The sequence below is a fragment of the Motacilla alba genome, chromosome 3, assembly GCF_015832195.1.
Source record: "Motacilla alba alba isolate MOTALB_02 chromosome 3, Motacilla_alba_V1.0_pri, whole genome shotgun sequence".
In the NCBI taxonomy this organism is placed as follows: domain Eukaryota; kingdom Metazoa; phylum Chordata; class Aves; order Passeriformes; family Motacillidae; genus Motacilla; species Motacilla alba.
In genome coordinates this window covers 100,350,780-100,373,288 of record NC_052018.1, presented here as the reverse complement: position 1 = coordinate 100,373,288, position 22,509 = coordinate 100,350,780, and the positions used below count along the sequence as shown (strand labels likewise).

Sequence of the window (22,509 nt, the reverse complement as noted above, 5' to 3'; positions counted from 1 at the left end):
GGTGAATAAAATAATTGTGTGGAGCTGAAATCAGCTGTGTGCCAACAGTGCTCATCAGTGGTGGGAGTTCAGCAGAGTGCTTCCAAGCACTGCATGTACTTGGGCAGCTTCAAGCTGTAATTTGTGGTTTTGCCCCCTTAGCAGAGAGAGCCATGTAGGAAAGTGTTTCTGCTGTTAGCAAGCAGGGGTTATTGCCTTAATAAGCTGACAGTCTTGTTATGTTGAGTCTTGCTAAATGCTGACTTTCTGCAACCTTATTTCCGGGCAAAGCATTTAGGAGCTGAATGCAGAGCAGAGTGACATCTACTTCTCTTAACTCTGTTCTAGTTGAACTGAGCTAGGGCAGGCCATGGTTTAAATATTTGTTTTGTTTAAGAAAAAATTATATATTAAAGAGTGGCTGAGTCGCTGGTCTGGAGTTTATTGAGTTCGACCCAAGAGCTGGTGGTGGGGACTGAACTACAGAGTTTGGAAGGAAAGGAGGATGAGGTCAGATGGATACAGTCCTGCTGCTGTGAGCCCTGCTCTCTAGGCTGGTGTCTGGAAAGGGGCATGTCAGTGCACTGCCAGGATTTTTGGCTCAAGCCAATATTTTACAGTTGTTTGTGCTCTCACCAAAGTTCAGCTTTCAAAAAGGCCTTGGAGCAAATCATAATGGATTCATTGCAAGAAAGGTAATGGGTAATATGTCATGCCATTAGCTCTCTATCAAATGTTCACAGTCAACAATAATGTGTATATTCTAGCTAGAAACAGTGCAAATTTGTTGTAAGAGGTGAAGTGTTATGGGAAATGCTTAGTTCTTCATGTGTTCATTGTGTGGGTCATTTCTGGTTTTTGTATTTCCATATTTCATTTTTGCAAAGAATTTAGTTGTATACAGTGGTCAGCAAAGTGCAAGAGAAGAATTAGGATTTATTGGTTGTGAAACAGAGATAATGTCCTGCCCTGCTCAGTTTCATGAAATATTCCTAAAGTCAGATGAGGTAGTTGCTTAATTTTGTTTGCTCTGCCTTTATCCTTCTCACATTTAGGAAGACTTTTCTGTCTCTTGCTATGAAATTGGCATTTTAACAATCCGTAGTCCCACATACTCTGTAAGTTGTACCTTTCTTTTAAGGTTTGGGGTCACAAATGCTTTCACAGGGTTTTCTGACAGAGACTGTATTGTTAGGTTTCCTCTTTGTCCCATCCCTGTATGTTTGAGTTTGGTAATAACTGCAAAGAGTTTGGAAGTATTTTCAGTGGTGATTGTAGGTCTATTTTGTTAATGTGATTAATTTATATCACAGCATATCTTAAAAAAAAAAAAAAGATTCTTTGGTTTAATAAAGGTTAAGCTTCATTTGTCATCTCACAGGTCATTAGTCTAGTGCAGGTAGACCCTTCCAAAGATTTTTAGCACCTTACTGCAAAAAAGGCCCTTATTTTGCTGAAATCCAAACAGTTGTGATAATTAGTGAGATTATTGTTCCTGCAGAGGTTATATATTATACTGTGTTTGTCTTCTTTCAATTATTTTTGGCATTTATGGCTTCAGCCAAATAACAAATGAAGGCAACACAACTCATTGGGGTCCACGTTGTTTGGGGTCTCATTTTTCAAAATGGAAAGCCTGGTTTTTGTTTGCCAGCCCTTTGGCAGGGAGGTTGGTTTTGGTGAGGGAAGTAATGTATCCACCAGCTTAACTGCCTCATGCTGAAAACCTAAGGTTCTTAAGGCTCTGGAGAGCAGCTGGTGACTATTACCACTTTCTGCTGCCATCCATATTTTGGGGTGTCTGGTTGCTGATAGAGCTTCTGTGTGTTGCTGGAAGAGAACGTGTCCAGGTCAGATGAACCTGAATTTTGATGAACTTCTAATTTTTGATGTCCTCTTCTCTACATGTGTGTGCCCTTGCTCCTCTTTCTTGGGGTGATCCGCTAGAGCATCGATTCTTCTTCAGTTTGCTGCTTCTGAAATGTTGAAACGATATTTTTTGATAGGCATTTTACTCTTCCATTCTTCCTGATTGATATTACAGCTTTTGAAAACTTCTTGACTTTGTTAAGAATAAATGTCTGTGTTTTGACATATTTCTGTTCAGCTTTAATTGGTTTTTGAAGCTTGTCAGGTAGGCAGAGAGGGAGGTGGATGTTTTGCCATCCTGTTTTTACTGCACTGAATAAGTGCTGTAGGGCTTCTTTTCTGGGACTGTGGTTTCCTTAACCAGTAATCTGTGCTTTGCACAGAGGTTTTTGTTCAACATCAACTTTATCAAAGCATTGCTTTCTAAAATTGTCATTCTGTTGGGTTGTGGTATTGCACTTTCTACCAGAATGTGGAAGCTAATTATTTTTAGCTGAGGGAGCTGTGAGGGTTTGAGAGAGGCTGAAGAGAATGGCTCTAAGGGCTGGAAGCAGAGGGCTGGGGAGTCGCTTGGGTGCATTTTCCTGTAGAGTGGAGCTAATCAGGCTCAGGAAGTCTCTTTGTACACTGGAACCAGTTTTCCCATGGAGGAGTAACCTGTACAGAAGTAATTTTGTTCAATAGTTCACACAGGAAGTGGTCAAAACCAGAAGCCCCTGTCTTAGACTTTTGCTTTTTTGGCTTTGTTGCAGCATTATGTGCTTTATATTATCAGTTTCTATTTGAAGAATAATCAGAGCCTGACAGTTTTTACCTTTTATTTCTAGTTGGTGGTGATTTTTTATATAAATTGTTTTTCTGATATCCTGCTGTTGTTAGAGAGTACACTAGTAATTATTTCCTGTTTAATCAGGTAGTGCTCCTTCAGCTTGACCTAGCAGTTGAAACTCCTGCTCAGATGGCAGTCTAGATCTCTGGAAGAGTGTGGTTCTTTTTTCAGCTGCTGACAGAATTAGCATCCTTCTATAGTTTTCAAGAGCAGACATTCTATAAATGCTCTATACGTTTGGTAAAGTGTCTGCAGGTAGAAGAAGGCATTGTAGGCTAATCTTTGCCTCTGGAAAACCTGTATTTCCATTGACACAGCGAAATCTGCATTTGAAGGATCCTGCTCATGGAAATGGGTGGGTGCTGTAAATGCCAGCATCACAGAGGCTGGGAGTTAGAGCAGGTAAGAGTGTAAGTGGTAACAAAAAATGAGCTCGGGTTTTCTTATCTGAGCCTCTTTGAAATTTTAGTTGCATTTTGTCAGCTCAGAAATACTTGTTTGAAATCGTTCTTCACCCACCTACTGCTTATTGATTTTCCAGTCTCAAAACCCATAAGCAACTGGCCATTTCAGGGGCATTTTCCTAAATAATAGTCTGAGACAGTGTCCTCCACATTCTGAGGTGCTGTATGGTGCATACTTAGGCACCCCCAAATTCAGGGTCACAGCCAGCTCCAGCAGGTGTTGAAAAACATACAGTGTTTCAATCATTCTCAGTCTATCATTCAAGTGAGCTTGGAGGAGGAATTGTTTCACAGTTGATTATTTGAAAGGTGTTTGAGATCTAGTAAAACCTGTCAGGGGTACCTCATTCTATCCCTAGCCTTTACAAAGAGCCCTTGTGTCACGACAATCAGAATAATCTTTTTATTACTCAGATTAACAAAGACAATTCATATTCCTGCTGTTGATAACACCTTCAGTGCTGATAACCCAAATGGAACAAGATGCAAAAATTATAACTTATAAAGAATCTCAACTTGGAGTCATGTTTTTTAATCTATGTCCTTAAGCACAGAGTTGCCTGCTGTTGCTGAAGGTGTTGATGGCCTGCATTAAATCAGATTTTCTTCCTCCTTTCTGGCTTTCATAAGCCCAGGAAAACTTTCTGTCAAAGTGTCTCCATGATGACCTATGAAGCAATAGTCAGTGACACAAACTCCTGACAGCTGAACATAGTATTGTTAAAAATAAATAAAACAAAAAAATCATGAGCAGGGTTTCTGAGGCCTGTGAAATGTTTCCATCCTGGCTTGTGCAGAGTGTGTACCTTCAGGATCTTCTCACTTGTATCCACTACAGTTGTATCTCATTGATCATATTATTAGTACAAGTTACCCTAAAACAAGTCTGTAAGTGTTAACAAGCCTCCCTGATGATCACAGGTCAGCTTTGTTAAAGCTTCAGTAACTTTTCTTGTTTGTCTTGGAGGTTAAAAATGCTGATGTTTGATTAATGAACATTTTGCTTCTGTTTGCTTCTTGCTGTGAAGAGAGTATGTTAGGAAAAGAAATAAGGATTAAAAATCCTAGCTCATGTTTCAGTGGTGGCACTTTCTCATGCGTCGCCTTTGTTCTCTGGTACAGGTGAAAGGAACTCATGTTTTTGCTGTTCTTAATGTCTATGCATCTTTTTTCCACCAGTGATGGTTGGAGACATTGCTGCCATTGGTGAGGTGGATAAATAATGACTTACAGGGGAGGCTGCCAGAGAAAATTTATTTCTTAACTGTTTTTTCCACAGTCAATCAGGTTTGGACTACTTCTTGACTTCCATAGGATTCCCACTGGTCTTGGAATCTCTCTGCCTGCAAATTATTTGCAAATACCAGCACTCCCAGCAATACAGCAGTGTTGCCACGCCAAAGAATAGTGAGAGATTTGAGATCAACTGTCCAAGGAGTGAGCTGAGTGAATATCTAAACACAGGAGTACCCTCTGCATTTATTTCCAGACTTTATTCTTGTTTACTTTATATAGTCTTAGGGGTATTTTCCCCTCCACTTTCGGTTCCACAACTAGGTCCCAAGCTGTCCTTGCATGTACTTGCTGAGTCCATAAAGGCTCTGCGTTCCTGACTTCCTAAAGTGACTAAAATGAGACTATTAGCAGCTTACAAGGTGGATCCCTGGCTACATGTGTTAAGTTCTGTAATTCTGGCCTTTGCAAAAGCGGGCTCTGAGCCCTGTGTAGGGGTAGCCTGAGCACTGCAATCTACTCCTACAGGTAGCAAGCTTCCCTTGGGGAGAGAAGCGGCTGTAGCTGGGCATCCTTCAGAAGCTGCTGCTGCTTTAGTGATAGGAACCAGCTTTGCTGCCTTCTCTCCATGGTTGGGTACAGGGGCACAGAAATGCTCTGAAAGCCCTGGGCAAATGGCTTCTTGGCTTTTAATTAGAAGTCCAATGGTACAGTTGTACCAGAAGATAAATAATTTTTATAGTAATTTATGTTGCTTCTTAATGGCCTTTCAAAAATGTAGCTTCCTTGGTTGCTCAGTAGAACCAAGGCCTTAGCAGGACAGGGCTCTATTGGTCAGAGCGTGGTGCTAATAGCATCAGGGTTGTGGGTTTGATCTCTGTATGGGCCATTCACTTAGGAACTGGACTAGATCCTTGTGGATCCCTTCCAATTCAGAACATTCCATGTGTGAAAATGCAGGGAAGCTCCTGAGTCATTGCTGCTGCAGTTGGCTGCTGTGTGTCTAAAGGGACTGTTTTGAGGGGAATGCTCCCTAACTCCTTTGTTGCTCCCTTGCTTTTTTCAACCCTTTGCAGCAATGGGAGGCTGTTGTTTTTGGGGAAGAAGGTTCAAGGGGCCTTGCACACAGCAAAATGAAGAAGCATTGCATTGCTCATCTGGGAGTCTTGCAAGTGGTCCTACACCCTGCAGAGCACAGCCCTTGGTGTGCCCTGGATCCCTTGGCTGCTGAGAGACCCACGTGTGTTACACCTGCTTTTCAGTCTCTCAGTGGTTGGTTTGTTCATGGGTTTTCACACGGAAGCAGAGCATGGTTGAGGACTTGCATAATTCAAGTGTTGTGTGGCATTGTAGTTCCTGAGCAGACTTCAACCTTCAGCTCTCAGTATAAATCAGCTGTTTAGTGTTCCCCAACAAGTGGTTCCATTGTGTTAAACCCTTGTGTACCTCAGTTACTCTTTGACTACTGCTGTCAGAGAACATCAAGTCAAGAATGCAGAGGTGGGTGCTGCATTCTGCTTTCTAAATACTCCTTTTTTGTTTTTTTATAGGCTAGAAATGTCAACACGGGTGAGCTTGCAGCAATTAAAGTAATAAAACTAGAACCAGGTAAGTGGTTTCCTAACTAAATAGGCCGCAAAAACTAAATATTTTTGTGCTTAAGATAACAATTGTACAAAATCAATCAAGTCCACTTATTGAAAGAAGGTGTAGGAAAAAGTACACTGTTCTAAAAAAAAGTACACTGTTCTGGTGTAGGAAAAAGTACACTGTTCTAAAAAAAAAAATCATGGCAAACAAGATGTAAGGGGGAAAATGTGATTGGAGAACAGTTAAGTGAAAGCTGATTAAAATTTCACTGAGAATTGTGGGATTTTTTTTGTCCTGTGTTCGACCCAAGTGTTATAAAAATTTCTAGAACACAAGAAGACAGCAAGGCAAAAAAGAACTCGCCTGGTAAAAGAGTAGAGGAAAAACTAAAAAGAAGGCTGAAATAACAGCTGAGCATTAGTGTCTGGGAGTTTAGTACATTTCCTGAAAATCTTATGGAGGGTCTGATTAGGACTTCACTGTCTGCTAGATTTATGCTTGCACTGTGCTTCTGTGGTGATTTCACAAAGCACATGTGCCATACAGATCAGTTCTCAGCCTGCAGTCTGTTCTATTAATAAGAGTAGGCCTGTTGGATAGGATTTATCTGGGAAGTAAAACATCCAGACTTTTTGTCTGACTTCTAACTGCTGGTGTTCCATTTCCAGATTTAATGTTGGGGTGTGTGTAATATTTTAACTACCTGATTTGATCCTTAAGGTCTGTGTGGGCAAGAAGGGAAAGAAGGTATTAATTTTTTTTCATTTTTTCCCCTTACAGTTCTGGAGGGGGTTAGAAGTGTCATGTTTTCACAGTACATTCACAGTTAAAAGTTCAAGCAGGACAGTATGTTACTAGGTAGTTCAAAAAGTGTGTTCAAAAAGTTAATCACACTTCTTTTCCTCACACTGAAAGTGTGATCTCAGATGCTCCTGTCTAGTTCTGCTTCTTTGTTTTTCTTATGTCAGTTCCCATTGCTGGAGTCCTTGGCTGTGCATGATATGGGTTATCAGTGCAGCTACTGTGCTGTGGACACAGTATGGGGATGCCCTGCATCTGGGGCAACCTGCCCCCATGCTGTGGTGATGAGTGAACAATTGACATCTTGCACTTAAGTACTTTTTGGCAGCCTTAGGACACCTGAGTGGTGCTCAGAGAGTAGACTTCAGCTGCCCTGTTATGTAAGTTTTGCACATTGGTGTACAGTGTGCAGACTGAGGGTTAACAATGTTTAGGGACTTGTTTTAAGGCTTTATGCTACTTTTATTTTGAATGCAGTAAAAATGCTGGCCACACACTGGAGGAATTGTGTCCTTTCAGGGAGGTCCATTGGTGAAAATAAATTCCTCTGTTTTTTAGGGTCTGTGTGTTTAAAAGTCTAGCCAGGAAGCCATCAGCAACACACTACAGATAGATGTTAACTTGCAGCTTATGATTTGAAATTTGCTGTCAGTTAAATAAAATACATGGGAGTATTATATTTCTGGTTATAAATAATTCAATGGATAGGTCATCAGTATGTTAATGTACTGGGAAAAACTTGAAATGTTCCCAAAAAAAAAGTCTCAGCTGTGCGTTAAGTTTCACGTATTATTTTCTCAGTGTACACATCTGGTAAGAACCTTTAATAGAAAGGCTGGGACAACCATGGTACCAAATGGTGAGATTCAGGAAAATGTCACCCCTGTGTCAGTGTTTTCTGGATGTGAGTTACAGTCCATAAATTTACGTTCTTGTGGAGTCTGTTGAAATGTTGCAGCAGCAGTCTGCTAGTGACTGGTTTTGGGGTTTGTTTTTTTTTGCTTAGGAAGATGAGCTAACGAGAATGGGCATGTGGCCAAAAATAGCAAAGTTTTGTTGTGTTTTTAGGAACCCAGGCTATTGGCAGGGCTTATGCAGATGGACACAGTGGGGTCTCAGGGAAAATAAGGACTTGAGAAAGAGCTATGGCCAGTATTATAAGAGCTGTCAGCAGATGTGAGGTCCATCTGTCCCAGAATGAAACTTCAGAATATTGTTCCTTACTGCTAAGCCCTTGCTATTAAATACTGATTTACAGCTGATTTATGTCTGTGAAACTTGCAGATAATTAGTCTTAATTGCTAAGAATGTTTATTTTATAAACTTGTGCTGGAAGTTGAGATGTGACTGTAACCCAGGCCAAAGAAAATACTCGTTCTACTGCATTTCAGGAGAAGATTTTGCTGTTGTGCAGCAGGAAATCATTATGATGAAAGACTGTAAACATCCGAACATTGTTGCTTATTTTGGCAGCTATCTCAGGTACAGTTTGTTTCTTTTGTTCACTTAAAAATGTGTCCCTGTCCCCTTGTAAAGGACAAATCTATAATGTGACATAGGCAAAATATAATTTACTAAGTATTATCCACTTGTGTATTTTTTTCATTCACCTTCAAATCTCTTCTGTTTACTACAGTGTCTCCCTCTAAATAATCTTTCTTCGAGCAAAATTGTTCAGCGACCACATAGTCATGTTTTCTTGCGAATAAGTTGATGCTTAAAAGCTTTGAATCTAAGTGGAAAATTAAGCAGAAGTATGTCAAGTATGAAGTGTCTGTGTATATAGTATCTTTTAAATCTGTTTCAGTAGAATGTCTGTTTTTCCAACATGTGAACTTCTGACCAGAATGTGAAGGTTTTGTGTTTGTTTCTGGAGGTGAGGTTATTTGCATTGTAGAAACATTGACAAATGTATTCAGTTGACTTACCAGCAACTTCTTTTAACCAGTCATAGTGGGAACAGATTGCTTAGCATAACTAATAAAAAGCTGCTTCTGGTAGTATTTTAAATTTCATGTGAAAACAGTGCATAACTATTGTTGCACTCAACTTTCTTGACCATTTTTGCATTGAAACACTGCCTCTTCTGTACTCAAGCTGGAGATGAGAGTGCTTCTTTTTTTGTCTTGGCAATCAAGTCACTGTCTTTGAGACCTTTTGCTGCCTGACCTTTTGTTTTCCAAGCATATTTCAATGCTAAGAAGAATAAGAAAAAATACCATTGTCCTATACTTGCTAGTCATTAGCATATTGTTCCCCGAGGATTTCTTCTGTTTGTGTAGGTGTTTTTCAGACGGTGACATTTCTGCCTTCCTGTTAGCCTGGGTGTTAAGTTGCAGACCCTCAATGGTACTGTTGACCTGTCTCTGTTTTGCTGGCTGCTCAGGCCATATGCTCTGTAGAAAGACTCTACGCTGTTGCTCTTGGTTGTTACGGGGATCTTCACCTGTCTCAAAGTGCTTAGGCACAGTGATAGAAGGCTAGATTGAAACTAAGAAATGTGGTCACCTAGTCGCCTCTTCTGTTCCTCTTATGTTCTTTTTCTATTTTCTGTAGGGCTTTTGTACACTGGGAAGTGAATGCCCAGTAAGCAAGTGAGGGTTTGCAACACTTTAAAGCTTCATGTCTCTTACTTTGCTGGGAGAGTTCTGGCTTTTTCCCATTTCCACAGTGCTGCTACTTTTGGCATCAAACAGGATGCAGCCACATGGGCCCATGAGTCCAGTACCCCCAAAAGTGTCCCTATCTTGAGTCCTGCATCATTGTGGGGAACAAAGAAGAGACTTGGAGATGTCTCTTCAGTGGTTCTTTCTTATTCAGTTTCTTGCATGGGTTGTCACACTGCTTCCGTGTCTGGCTTTGGTCAGGTATTTCTGTGGAAAGTTTTAGTATTATTTCAAGCAGGGCTTTAACTGACCCCTTGAAATGTGTGAAGTTAACAGCCAGGGAATTCTGCTGCTTAAAACTCCTATAATGCTTGGACAATACCTTTCCCACCCCTAGAGGAAGCAGCCCATGTAGCTTTGAGGACCATGTGCACTCTGGACATAAAAGGGGAGGACATCCAAGAAAGGCAGAGTTCTCCTAGGAGCAGCAGCTATTCTAGCTGTCACCTGCTGGTGAGAACACTTGCAGTTTGCAGCTCAGGAGATAAGTTCAGCACTTCCACCTTTGCCTTGCAAAAACCCTGTCACCAGTGTGTCTCAGCTGTTCTAACAGAGCCTTATGAGTGCAAGACCAGGTCATCAGGGAGCTGCAGAACAATCATCAGTCTTTCCTTTGGTTCTCCTGTGTTACTGTCTGCTCTGGTGGTTGTATGGGATTGTTTTTTTCCACCTGAGTATTTTGATGGCCAGGAATGACTAGGCACGTCCCAGATTTTTTGCTCTGCACAGTGCCTTTTTGTGGCCACATCTTAACCAATGAAGATTACTGAGTGATAATAGAGTTAATGGCCATGATCGAAGATACCTTTAAATCCTTCAGCCTGTTGTCTATTCTTGGAAAGCACCTTTTGTGCAGGTACAGTGAATCACACTGAATTGATTCCCTTAATAAGGGAAGATGAGCTAAATAACTTCCCTTCTGACCCTGCCACCAAAAATATCCATAGGTATTTTAGAAGAAAAAGACTTTATCTGAGGAGGTACTTACCCACAGCATGGGCCTGTGCTCTGTCTAGCTTTGACTGAAACACTACAGTTTCACTTAATTTGCTGGGAAAGAAATTTAGTTGAGAGACTCCTGGGGCTTTTGTTTTGTATTTTTTTTCTTGTTTGTGTTAACTCCTATCCTGTGAAAAAAGTGGAGAAGTGAAAATAAGGAAGAAATAAGAACCCACATCTGTTTTGTCTCTATTCTCAGAAAAATGTATTTCAACAAAAATTGGTGTGAGTGTTTCACTAATACTGTTTTTATTGCTTCATGAAAGTATAATGGTTTTGACTTTTTCATTAGTTACTGTTTAGACAGTGAAGTGTTGCATAAGGACTAAATTATACTCATTATTTGACTTGTACTTTCCGTAATACAGAGCATGTTGTGTTGTGCTTTACAGTGTTTGAGTCCTCTGACTTCTCTTTTACAAGTCCTCTGCAAATCTGACAGCTAATGAATGGTTTTATTCACTCTTTAGACGAGACAAGCTATGGATCTGCATGGAATTCTGTGGAGGTGGCTCTCTACAGGATATTTATCATGGTATGTCAAGCCTTTATTCCTTAAAATCTAAGTACAGCTTATTTTCAAAAATTGAAATGATTGCAGTGTTTTGGAATTAGAGGAGGAATCCTAAATTTAGTATCCATAATAATTCATTGAAGGTCAGTTTTAGCTTATGTTTTTACTTAATTGGTTTTGGTTTTCTAAACAATGTTAGCGTGGGAGGGGAGTTTAGCAGCAGAAGTTATTTCCATCCTTCAGGGGCTCATATGTCCGTCACTGCTTTTCAAAGGCTGTAAAATTTTTGGCAATATTTGTAAAATATTTGACAACCTTACATTGTAAAAAGAAAAAATTGATGTCTTGATGTGCTGTCTTGCTTCATAGCCATTTTGAGCTTTTGAACTTTGTTTTAGTGTAATCTATACCACTTCCTACAGAAACCTAGGTATGTGGATTGATTAGCATGGATGCTCATGTACTTTGTAAACTGTTTGAGTGTTTGCATACCAGTATTGTATTCCATGAGAGTATTTTGAAATTTTTTCAAGGTTTTTTAAGCTGGATGTGTGACATGTGAAAAGCAAAGGTGGTCTCTATATTTGCTTTAGGCTTGGCTTCAGTGAGCAGTCAAAGAAACAAGGGCTGTCTGTGAATCTGTTGGATAAAGACAGGATCAACCAAGTGCTTGCTATTTTTCAAGAGACAAAATCAGTTTTGAAGGACTTTATTGCCCTGGAATTAAGACCTTTGTAGGAAAGGAGTATGCTTTAAGTGAGTAATGGCTGTGGGGTTCTCAGGTGATGTTTTTTATTGAGGAAGTCCATCTATATTCTTACTTGTGAAAATTTTACGTGTGAGGGTCTCTTGTATGTAAGCAACTTTTTATGTTTACCTTGGGTGCAACGAAAAGAAGTGCCAATTCACAAGTTCCTGCCATGTTCCTGTCACAGTCATTTGAGTGTGGCCTTGGTGATCCTTTAACTCTGCTAATTTTGAGAAAAGCATCGTGTTTAATAGGCTTTGTTTTGTGGAACACCTGTAGAGTAGGAAATGAGCTCATGCCACATAAATGCCTGAGCAGATGTCTACAGGAGTGGCTTCCCGTTGCAGCTGAATTTTTGCTTCTCTGCTAGTAGTTAGAATGGAAGGTTCTTTTCTGGTCTTTATTATGTTTTAGAGAGTCCTATTCCACTTGAACTATAGGCCTCTGTAATCTCGAGTTATTTAAGTTAATCAGAATGAAATTTCTCAAAACAAAAATAGGTGCCTAGATCCACCCACTGTGGATGCCAGTATATACAGTTTTGTGTGGGTTTGGAGCTTTTCTTTCAGCAAAGAGAAGCTGGATGTAGACTTACTTTGAAGATATGTTGCATGATACTAATATTGTAGAAGCTAAGCAGTTAGATTCTTTAATCTAGATTAATTCTTGACTTTCTTCTCCTTCAGTGTCCTTTGAGAACCTCCATCCAGCTTCTCTTTGTTTTCTGTGCAAAATCTGAAAAGCTTACAATCAGGACTGCATTTCCTGGTCTTAAATTCCTTTAATTTCAGGATCAAAGTCCAGTGACTGGGACAAGTCACAGACCATTCCTTGCTTGCCGCTCACTGTTTGGTTTGCGTATTTGTTCAGAATTTAATTGTTTTCCTCTAAGAGACTTGAGTGAAGTTGGACCCTCGAGAGAGAGAAAGATTCCTCTTTCTCTTGGGAAACTGCTGAACCTGCTGACAGGGGGAGTTTGAGAAGGTGCTTGGTGTGGTGGGCCCTGGAGCAGCAGTGCTGACAGCTGATTTCAGAGAAAGGCTGAGAAGCTGAAGGGAACAGTTTCTCTGGCGGTGGGAAGGATGGAAGGAGAGAGCAGGTCACAAATGGTGCAAAGAACTGCCCAGGGCTCAAAGGGGACTGAACAGAGTTGGCTGCAGCTCTCAGTCACTGAGTTGAAAGTCCAGTCCTCTATAGAAGAACACAATGGGTTTGTTCAGGGGAAAGAGTTAGGCTTAAATCATTACTTGAGCTTCTTTTTCCTAAGTACTGTGAGATTTAAATACAGAAGAATTACTAGTTTCCATTCTAACAGTACTGGGCATTTTTGACTTTAAAAATGCTGTGCTCTTCAGGGTTCTCAGTCTGGGATAAAGACTAAGCACATTTACTTAGAAATTAGTAGTGTAAGGTCCTGTCAGTTTAAATGGAAGTAATTGAGGTATGAATTTGGAATGGGTGGTATCTTACCTGATTTTGAGATTTTTTTTTTTCTTTTTGCCTTCCATTTCAGTGACTGGACCACTATCAGAACAACAGATTGCCTATGTTAGCAGAGAAACACTACAGGTAGTGTCTCCTCAGGTTCTTGTGGTTGTCTTTTAATGTAAAAGTATTAAAAGCTAAGAATAAAAGCTACAAATAACATGTGATGCCATGGAAGTCCGGAAACTGGATGACACAGCGCTTTTCTCGGACTTTTGAGGAGGTCCCATATTACAGCCTAGAAGTTTGTATAATTGCATAACCTCAATTACCCTGGATCATTTGATGAAAGCTCTTGTCATCATTCTGCTGTTAATTTTATATTTGTTTTTAAAAGGGGGGAAGCAGCATGTTTTCTTAATCCATATTAATGGTATAAATTAGTTACTGCATGTTGGAAGGAAAACTAAAACACTCCATTTTGCATATCTAATAATTGATCTGTGCCAATAGGAAAAAAATTGCCTGTGTGCTTGAGATGTTGAAGTCATTAGCCTCTCCTTGTGGGTAGGTTCAATACAGCAGTAAAACTTAATCAGAGACTGCTTTTTTGATGGATGTCTTGCTTCTCTCTGAGAGAGCAATTCTTGACTTATTGTGAAGGCAAACCTGTTGAATGCTATCAGTTGAGACCTGCTGCCTTTCACTCTTTGAAGATGGCTCTGTTCCAAGCCATCTCCCTTGGCTGTCGCCTAGCATCTCCCTGTCCCATGCCAGTGACTGCTGTCTTCTGACTTGCAGGATGCAGTGCTTTTTTTTACTTGCAGATTGGGCTTATGTGACATCTGGGAGCATTAAGGGTTTTGAGTCTTTAAACCCTTTTGTTCTTAGACACTTGTAGAATGGTTTGCATTAGAAGGGGCCTTTAAAGATTTCCCCCCTCCCCCCCCCCCCCCCCCCGCAATGAGCAGGGACATCTTCAACTCGATGAGGTTCTCAGAGCCCTGTTCAACCTGATGTTGAATGTTTCCAGGGATGGGGCATCCACCACCTCTCTCTGCAACCTCTTCCAGTTGTTCATCACCATCATAATAAAAGAATTCTTCCTTGTATGTAATCTGAATCTACCCTCCTTTACTTGAAAACCATTACACCTTGTCCTGTCACAAGAGGCCCTGCTAAAAAGTTTCTCCCCATCTTTCTTATGAGACCTCTGCACATTGATCCTACTGTCTGTATCAATGATGGAGATACTAAAAAGTCTGATGTGGGACCCTGAGGGACACCACTTGTAACTCTGGACATTGAGCTTGTTTACCTCTGCTCTCTGGATACAATCATTTAGCAATTCATTACCCACCAGATAGTCCATCAAACAATTCCATAATCTTATTAGATATGGAGGAGTGAGTAGTCTGGAATGGAATTTACAAAGCCATTTATTTGTATGGAAAGATATCTTGGTTAATATGTATCAATTGTATATGAGAAAAAAAGCTTACTGTTTTGTGTTTTCTAAATGGTATTCATTGACCCATTTTTCTACATTTTTAATTGTATGTAAATACATGTTAATAATACTCTGACCAAATACAATGCACATAGTTTCAGATATCTTGTTGCAGCTTATAATGGAACACCATTTTCTCGAGTAAGAAGTCTGAGAATATAGGCTGTTGTCCATCCATGGAACTAAATTGTCCGACATTAATTTTGCCACCAGTGTCCATGAATTCAGAGTCTCACTTGGATGCTGATGTTAACATTCAGTTTCCATATTTAGAAGCCCACTGAATCCTCCATTTTCAAAATATGCTTGCTGTCCATTTTGCTGGAATCCGTGAGATTTGATTCTGAAAAGATGCATCTTTTAAATATGACCTTTAAAGTAATTGTCTCCAGACATTCAGTTTTGAAAATGGTGACTTCACATTCTTCCAGGGCAGTACTAAAAGTGTGTGAATTAATGGCCTTTGTATGTCAGTAGCATCCAGAGATTTAAGGAGTGTACATGGGACTCTTCTGCCTAATGCCACTTGTTACAGTGGTCTGGTAGATGCTTTGATTATTACCCTTTAAATTTTGCAGTCAGTTCTCTGATGTCTTGGATGAACTGGCAAAAAAAAAAATGAGTCTTTACATGGATATTTCCCATGAACATGGAGCCTTGTGAAGGTTCATGGTCAGAGAGCAAGGAAGATGTTTGTGTGTGATTTTACTTCTGGAAGAGAATTTTAGAGATAAGCCTAGAGTGTCCAAAGTGACATGGTCTCTGATTTGTCATGCAGGGATTTGGTTCTACAGAATTCTTCCAGAATTTAAACTTAGTTTCTAACTTGTGTTGAGTCTTAAAATGTTTTGGTACGAGACCCGAGCAGCCAAATGCTTTTGCAGAAATCCATGAAATAGAGTTGAATTTCTAGGCTTGATTGAAATATGTAATGATACAGGAGGTAGCTTTATTAGTGGTCCGGTGATCTGACTTCTGAATAGAAGACTCTTAGGCCATTTGCCAGTAATTACTTCGGTCTAAAAACGTGACAGTTACCATGTCCAGAGAAAAACTTGTTTGGGGAATACTCTCCTTCCAATAGGCATGGTGACTGGTATTACTTCCATCTATCCTGTGTTGTAGATAAATGTCTAAATATCTTTATATAAAGATGCTTAGGTATGCTGCTTTATATAAAGATATTAGATATGCTGTTACATCTATTGAATCTGCAAATTTACAGCAAATTACACTGAAGTATAAAAATGTTCTTTGGTCAGTGAGTCATTTAGATGATTAAATTGGATCCTAAATATGCGTGATAATTAAATAAGAAATGTATGTGAAATGAAAAATGTTGGACTAAATTACTATTTAAATATTTTATGCAGGGACTATATTACCTTCACAGTAAAGGAAAAATGCACAGAGATATAAAGGTAAGTGAAAACTGAAGGGGTTTTCGGTGCTTTTAAAATAGGCTACATCACCTCTAGTGGTCTTTACTGTTACGTATCAGTTTTCAGTACATTTCTGAGTATGTAGGGATTTTTAATCTATTAGAATGAAAGTTTCTGCCCAAGGAAAAAAATTCTTTAAAATATATGCAAGGAAATAGTTTGTTCTTTTCCTTGGAGCCACACATACTCTTGATGTGGACCAGTGCTGTGAAATTCAGCCATCAGCTGGTGTCCAGAGCAGTATGTGTCAAGGTGTGTGCTTTGTGCAGAGTAAAAGTTTGCTCTTCCCACAGCTTTTCCAGGGAGCTCCATATACCTTTCTTTTTGAACCAGCTAGTGAGCAGAGCTCCTGCTTTGGCTTCTTGCTTCGTATGAGCAGATTGCAGGGCAGAGGCTGCTGTTCTGTGCAGTTCTTGGAGACTACTTCTGTCCCCTCCCTCGCATGCTAAAAATAGAGAGGGTGCTGCAAATCAGGCTATTAGTGCTGACTTACTTAAATCTCCATCTCAGCAAAGCTATATCAAAAGTGGCTTGTTCAGACTTTTATACTCTGTTATAGTTTCCTTCTGGTGCTTCCTGTTGACTTTTTGTTCCTGAAGTTTTACTACCTAGTCTTTCCAAAGCCCTTCCAAACCTGGCAAGCTTCCTCCTGGAAATCTGACAGTAAATCATCATTTTCTTTTGTGTTGTTGCATGCTGTTTGTTTGGCTGGTTTTGTTTCTCTTTTTCCCCAGCAGCTTTAACTGTAGTTGCCTTCATGCAGCCTGATTCCAAGTTGTTCTCAATGGCTGCAGAAGAATATGTGGGTTTTGAGCAATCACAAAAGTAATTTGGGTTCTGAGCAATCACAAAAGTAATTTCTGAATGAAAGATTACTTCAGGCACCAAAATTAAATGTTTTCCACTATACTTTACAGTATGCTTGTAAGGATACTGTCCTTAGATACTTTTTCTAAGCAGAACTGTGCTAATAAATGCTTACAGTGCTTACATTGTTAAGATTATTTTTTAATCTGTTCTCATGAGCATGGAAAAGTACTGTCTTCATCTGCAGATTGCCTGACTGCTGAACTGTGTTTGCTTCCCTCAGTAGCTAAGTTCCATGTTTAGAGTACCTGTCCTGTTAGCTTGAAAGGTGAACAAGGTCAAGAGCATGTAAGCAGGGCTGTTACACTGTTTGCCAAGCTCATTAACTGTGCTTGTGTAGCGTGGGCCAGGTTAGCTGTGTTTTATTGCAGGCCTGACTTTTCCTGCTCTGGGAAAAGCCATAATCTGTGAAAACACGGATATGTGGAGGTTCATCTCTGCTGCCTTTCCATCTACCTGATGGGCAGTGCAGTGCTGATGTTTGGAACTGTGTTTAGCCAGCTCTAACCTTCACTCAGCTCAACGTTACCTGGTTTCAGTCTTCAAATCCGGTTTGTTCTCAGTCCTTTATCTTGTAATTTTGTAATACAAACCTCTGCTTTGGGTTGATTTTGGTTATTGAGCTGAAGTGAGTGGAGCACACAGCCACACAAAAATGACCTCTCAAAATCCAGCACGAACAGAATCTCTGTTGCATAAGGACGGAAGTAGCTTTGCTGAATGCTTGATTATTGAGGCAGGTCCTTAAGGCTGTAATTATAAGCATGGCTCTCAAACAAGACTAAATGAGCTCCTGCTTATGAAAAGAAAATGAAATTGTTTCCACTTTGACCTTTTGAGTTCCTGTTTCCTTCGAGTCATTGTAAATAGAAAAAAGTAAGAATTAGTCAGCACAGGCAAATACTGTTTATTGAGAGGTTTTGTGTGCAGTGCAAACTCTGTAGTACCATAGGCTTAACTAAAAATTAATGAAAAACACTGTATATCCAAGGAGATATTTTTAATAAGAGAATGGCAGCTTGCTAATTTCACAGACATTTCCTTGATAAGGCTGCAGATTTATTGAATACAATCCTTGCTTTGCCTTTGACCCCTAATTTGCTGTAAGATGTCACATATGTCTTTTTTTATTGTTGTATTGGAGGAATTGGCAAGTTTTAATTCAAGTAAACTTTTCTCTTTTTTTAAGGGAGCAAACATTCTTTTAACGGATAATGGACATGTAAAATTAGGTGAGTTAATACATCTTAGTGCTTAAAAATTAATATTTTTATATGCTCTAAGAAGCAGCATACTCTGTTTTGTTTAATGAAGTGATGGTTCATGTAAGGGATTACTGTACATCAGAATTCTTTTTATCTTGCTGGTGGTATCTAACTAAACTACCGAATTAGTATCTGAGGATTAGTTGGAGTAATTTTGGAACAGTGAGGTAAAAGATCTGATATTGTAAAGGAAAAATAAAAGTCAAATCACAGGGCTTTATAAATTTTTAATAAAATCTCCATTGAGAGTCTTTAAATGTGAAATGTACCTTGAAAGCTTAGCTGAAGGTATCTCTTCAGTAACACAAAATTAGATGCTTTGTCTTATTAAAACCCTTCATGTACCTGTTAGGTCTTCTGTGCCGGCCTGCTCTTCCTTGTGCGTATGGGGGACATTTGTGTGCATGCTTCGCAAGCGACTAAAGGGAGCTGACCTGTGGTATCTGAGACAGACCAAGTTTCTGTTATTCACTTTTGGTTTTTATTTTTGTTAAATATTTCCAGTATATTTAAGGACCTCTTAACAGTGGGGAAAGCAAACTTGTGTTCATTAACAATTACTTACATCAAGTCACTTGTTAACTGTCATTTTGGTTTTGCCTTTTTTTTTTATAGCTGATTTTGGAGTATCTGCGCAGATAACAGCTACAATTGCCAAAAGAAAATCCTTCATTGGCACCCCATATTGGTAACTGTGTTTTACTTGACCATTAATATAATGGTAACACATATAATACTGTTGAAAAATTGTGATAAAGGCATGCTCTGTCATTCCTGGGTAGACTAACCTCTGAAGGCTGTGTCAGACTTCCTGGTGATCATATCTGTGTTACTTATTCCAAATCCTGAATTAGCTGAGTGTCAGAGAAAAGGCTTTAATACTCTGAAAACTTGAAAGGCTGTGTACTGCCATCACTGTTGACTAATTTATCTTAATTTAGTGAAACCTTAAAACTAACAGCAATTCTGCTTGCTTTTAACTTTGGTCTTAACTATTTTTTATTCTCTGACTTTTTATTTTGATATTTTATGTTATTTCCCCTCCAGCCTAGATACAGCTTTTCTACTTGATGAGTTTCCTTTGTCCTCACAGATCCACAGACTTTTGCCGCTTGTGAACTGTTTCTCAAAGCTTTTTTCTTCCTTTTTTGCCTGAACTGATTGAATTCTGTGATACAGTTCTGCCTGTGCTCCATCTCTATTCTTCCCCATTAAACTAGTGTGTGTAATTTTTCTTACTGGAAGTTCTGCCTTTCATTTAATCCTTTTCCTACTGAAAGTGCTTGTCCCCTTTCACCTTGAAGTACATGAGACACATTCTCTACTGTACAACAGCACTTTTGTCATATGTTTCACAGACAGATATTAAAATTCTGTAGTCTGACAGCATAGTAGGTGCAAGATAAAAATATGTATAATGAAAAAACTCTGTGTTCAAGTATGGACTTGAAATAGCCAAGCACAGTATTTTTAGCAATTTTCTTCACACCAAGGCTTCACTTCCCTTTCAGAATAGCACAAACACCCATCAGTCATGATTATGTGATTGGTTTGTGTCTCTTTCCCAAGATGTCTGGGTGACCTCAGTGCTTGAAAGTCCTGTAACTTTCAAATCCTGCCAGGCTTCTCAAATGACCTTAAATAATAACTTTGAAAGTATTACATAGGTTAGATGCTGATGAAAAGCGTTGTTTTTTCTTTGCAAAGATTCTCAGAGGTTTGAGAGCAGAAGCAAGGAAGCAAAATTTTTGAGATTACAGAGAAGAAAATTTAGTTGAAACAGGCCGTGTGAAGGTTTTAGTGCTCATTAGATCTACATGTGTCTCAGGGCAGGTGAACTGCAGTGCTGATAACCCTTCTATTTAAATGTTTAACCCCTCTTCTATAGTAACTCCCTTATTTTTGTTATAGAGTGATGGGAATTTGAATGAACTCTGGATGAAATGTGTCTAAATATAGTTTAGTTACGCAAACGTGAAGTAAGTTCTACCACCAAATGTACTAATGTTTTCAGATCTACAGATAAGGAGTGGAAAAGGCCCACAAGGGCTGTTGAGTCCTGCACAGGACATCCCCAAGTGTCACACCATGTGTGGGAGAGCATTGTCCAAACACTTTTTGAGCTCTGGCAGGCTCAGTGCTGTGACCACAGGATATCTTTATTTGAATAATGCATCAGTTGAGATGCTGCTTGGTGATCTACTGGATTACTCTCTATGAGACTTCATCTGAGTTACATTTATTGAGTTATGTTGTGCTACTTTGCAGGTGATCAGGACTGATAAAGCTTAAAGCTAAGAAATACTAACATGTTGGCCACCTTGTAGGGCTACATAGGACAATCAAATTAATAATTCACTTTGGCTATTAAAAATATGTGACAATTCCAAGTGAATAATTTTCTTTAGGTATTCCTATTTATGTGCCAGTTATGTTTGTTCATTTTTGCCACCTGAGAATGTGTAACCACTTTGTTGACATAAAGAGGTCGCCTGACCACTTTTTGAGTGAGACAGACTTTACAAACGTGGAGTGCTGTCTACAGAGGTGACAATGAGTTTCATGCTTTCAGGGTACAAGAAAGCTGACATTTTGCTTTTTCTATTGTTAGAATTCTTTTCTTCAAAGTCAGTGGATCACTTTCTGGGCAGTATGTAAATTTGGGTACTGTGTGGATTTTATTGTAGTTGAATAATTATACTTCAGGCTCTTTGGTTGTTGGGTAGTATTTGGTCTGAGACAGATTGATTTCATCCACTTACTCCTGAATGACCATTGTAGAAACTGCCTGATAGTTATTAGAAGATAACTAAAGGAAACTTCAGGTGTATATTGCATAATTTTTTACACACACACTTGTGTGTGGATAGCTATATATACTGTGACCTTATCAATTGAGAGCTTTAAGGAGGAGAATACTGTGTGTACAAAGAATGTTTGGTTTGTGGTGAGAAGTTTACCTAAAAATGTCTCTTACTGTTCAGGATGGCACCAGAAGTTGCTGCAGTAGAAAGGAAAGGTGGCTATAACCAACTCTGTGATCTGTGGGCAGTTGGAATAACTGCAATAGAGCTTGCTGAACTTCAGCCTCCAATGTTTGACCTACATCCAATGAGGTTAGTAAGGGGTTTGAGCTTGGTGGGTAAATGCAGCTAATTGAATAATCCATTTGAAGAAATGGCTGTGTGTGCTTGTGGGTTTTGGGTGTACTGCAAGGGCACTGGGCTGTGAGGGTTCTGAGTGAACAGAAATTTATAACAACTCTTTCTGGTGCATAAGTGTATAAAGTCCTGGTTGCATCTCTTAAACTGATGTGGCTTCACTTCATTAAATAAAGTGTTTAATAATTTATCTCATGTATTGCAATGTACCCACAGAAATGCTGTTGTTCTTTTTTTTCAGAGCACTTTTTCTAATGACAAAAAGCAACTTCCAACCTCCTAAATTAAAGGACAAAATGAAATGGTAAGTGCTTTTTTGTTTCAGTAGATAATGAATGCACTGTACTTGGAAATTGATTTTAATGTTTAGCACTTTGTTTTACAGGTCCAATAGTTTCCATCATTTTGTGAAAATGGCTCTTACAAAAAATCCTAAAAAAAGACCTACAGCTGAAAAGCTGCTACAGGTATAAATTTATGTAGGAGGGGTCTTTTCTAAAGTTATAAAATTAAAATATGCTTCATCTGAGTGTCTGGAGTTTTAATCTCTGTGTTTCCGTCTGTCTTTCAGCATCCCTTTGTTACCCAGCCATTAAATCGAAGTCTTGCCATTGAACTTTTGGATAAAATGAATAATCCTGATCATTCCACTTACCATGATTTTGATGACGATGATCCTGAGGTAGGAATATCTTCTAATCATAGAATCAGTTAAAGTTTTTGTTTGCCAGCAAAACTAAATTATTGTGATTTATTGAGCCCCAGGACTTTTTGTGATCTGGGAATAGTCTCAGGGGTTGCTTTTGATTTTAGTTGTGCTGCTCTTTCACTCATACAGGCACTTAGCAAAAATAATTCTGTTTATGGGAAGAGAAGATTGAAGAAAAAGAGTTTTTACTGTTTCAAAATTGTTGAAGAACAGCAATGAACAAAATTTTAAGCATTTATGTGATATGCTTCTCCAGTTCTTGAGTTCTGTCATGCGTTCTGCTGTATGTTTCTTTGTGAAGTTTTGTTTCCATCTGCAAAGAAAGCATTCATAAAACTGATTCATAAACCTGTGTAGGAGAGAATGATCCTGTAGTTGTTTTTGTTCAGTAGTTTGATGTATGTATTTTGCAGAATGTATTTTTCCATCTTAAAATAC

General features: G+C 39.1%; 1 protein-coding gene across 5 annotated transcripts in view; it reads left to right on the top strand.

Annotated features, from left to right (window-relative positions):
* MAP4K3 (mitogen-activated protein kinase kinase kinase kinase 3) overlaps positions 1-22,509 on the top strand; it is a 64,819-nt gene that overhangs the window by 2,310 nt on the left and 40,000 nt on the right. For all 5 annotated transcript variants that reach the window (XM_038130955.1, XM_038130953.1, XM_038130952.1 and 2 more), the window contains exons 2-12: positions 5,925-5,982; positions 8,157-8,247; positions 10,901-10,965; positions 13,206-13,261; positions 16,001-16,048; positions 18,126-18,168; positions 18,817-18,889; positions 21,186-21,317; positions 21,604-21,666; positions 21,748-21,829; positions 21,934-22,044. In XM_038130955.1, coding sequence (XP_037986883.1) covers positions 5,925-5,982; positions 8,157-8,247; positions 10,901-10,965; positions 13,206-13,261; positions 16,001-16,048; positions 18,126-18,168; positions 18,817-18,889; positions 21,186-21,317; positions 21,604-21,666; positions 21,748-21,829; positions 21,934-22,044 — 822 coding nt within the window. The remainder of the gene's footprint in view (positions 1-5,924; positions 5,983-8,156; positions 8,248-10,900; positions 10,966-13,205; positions 13,262-16,000; positions 16,049-18,125; positions 18,169-18,816; positions 18,890-21,185; positions 21,318-21,603; positions 21,667-21,747; positions 21,830-21,933; positions 22,045-22,509) is intronic.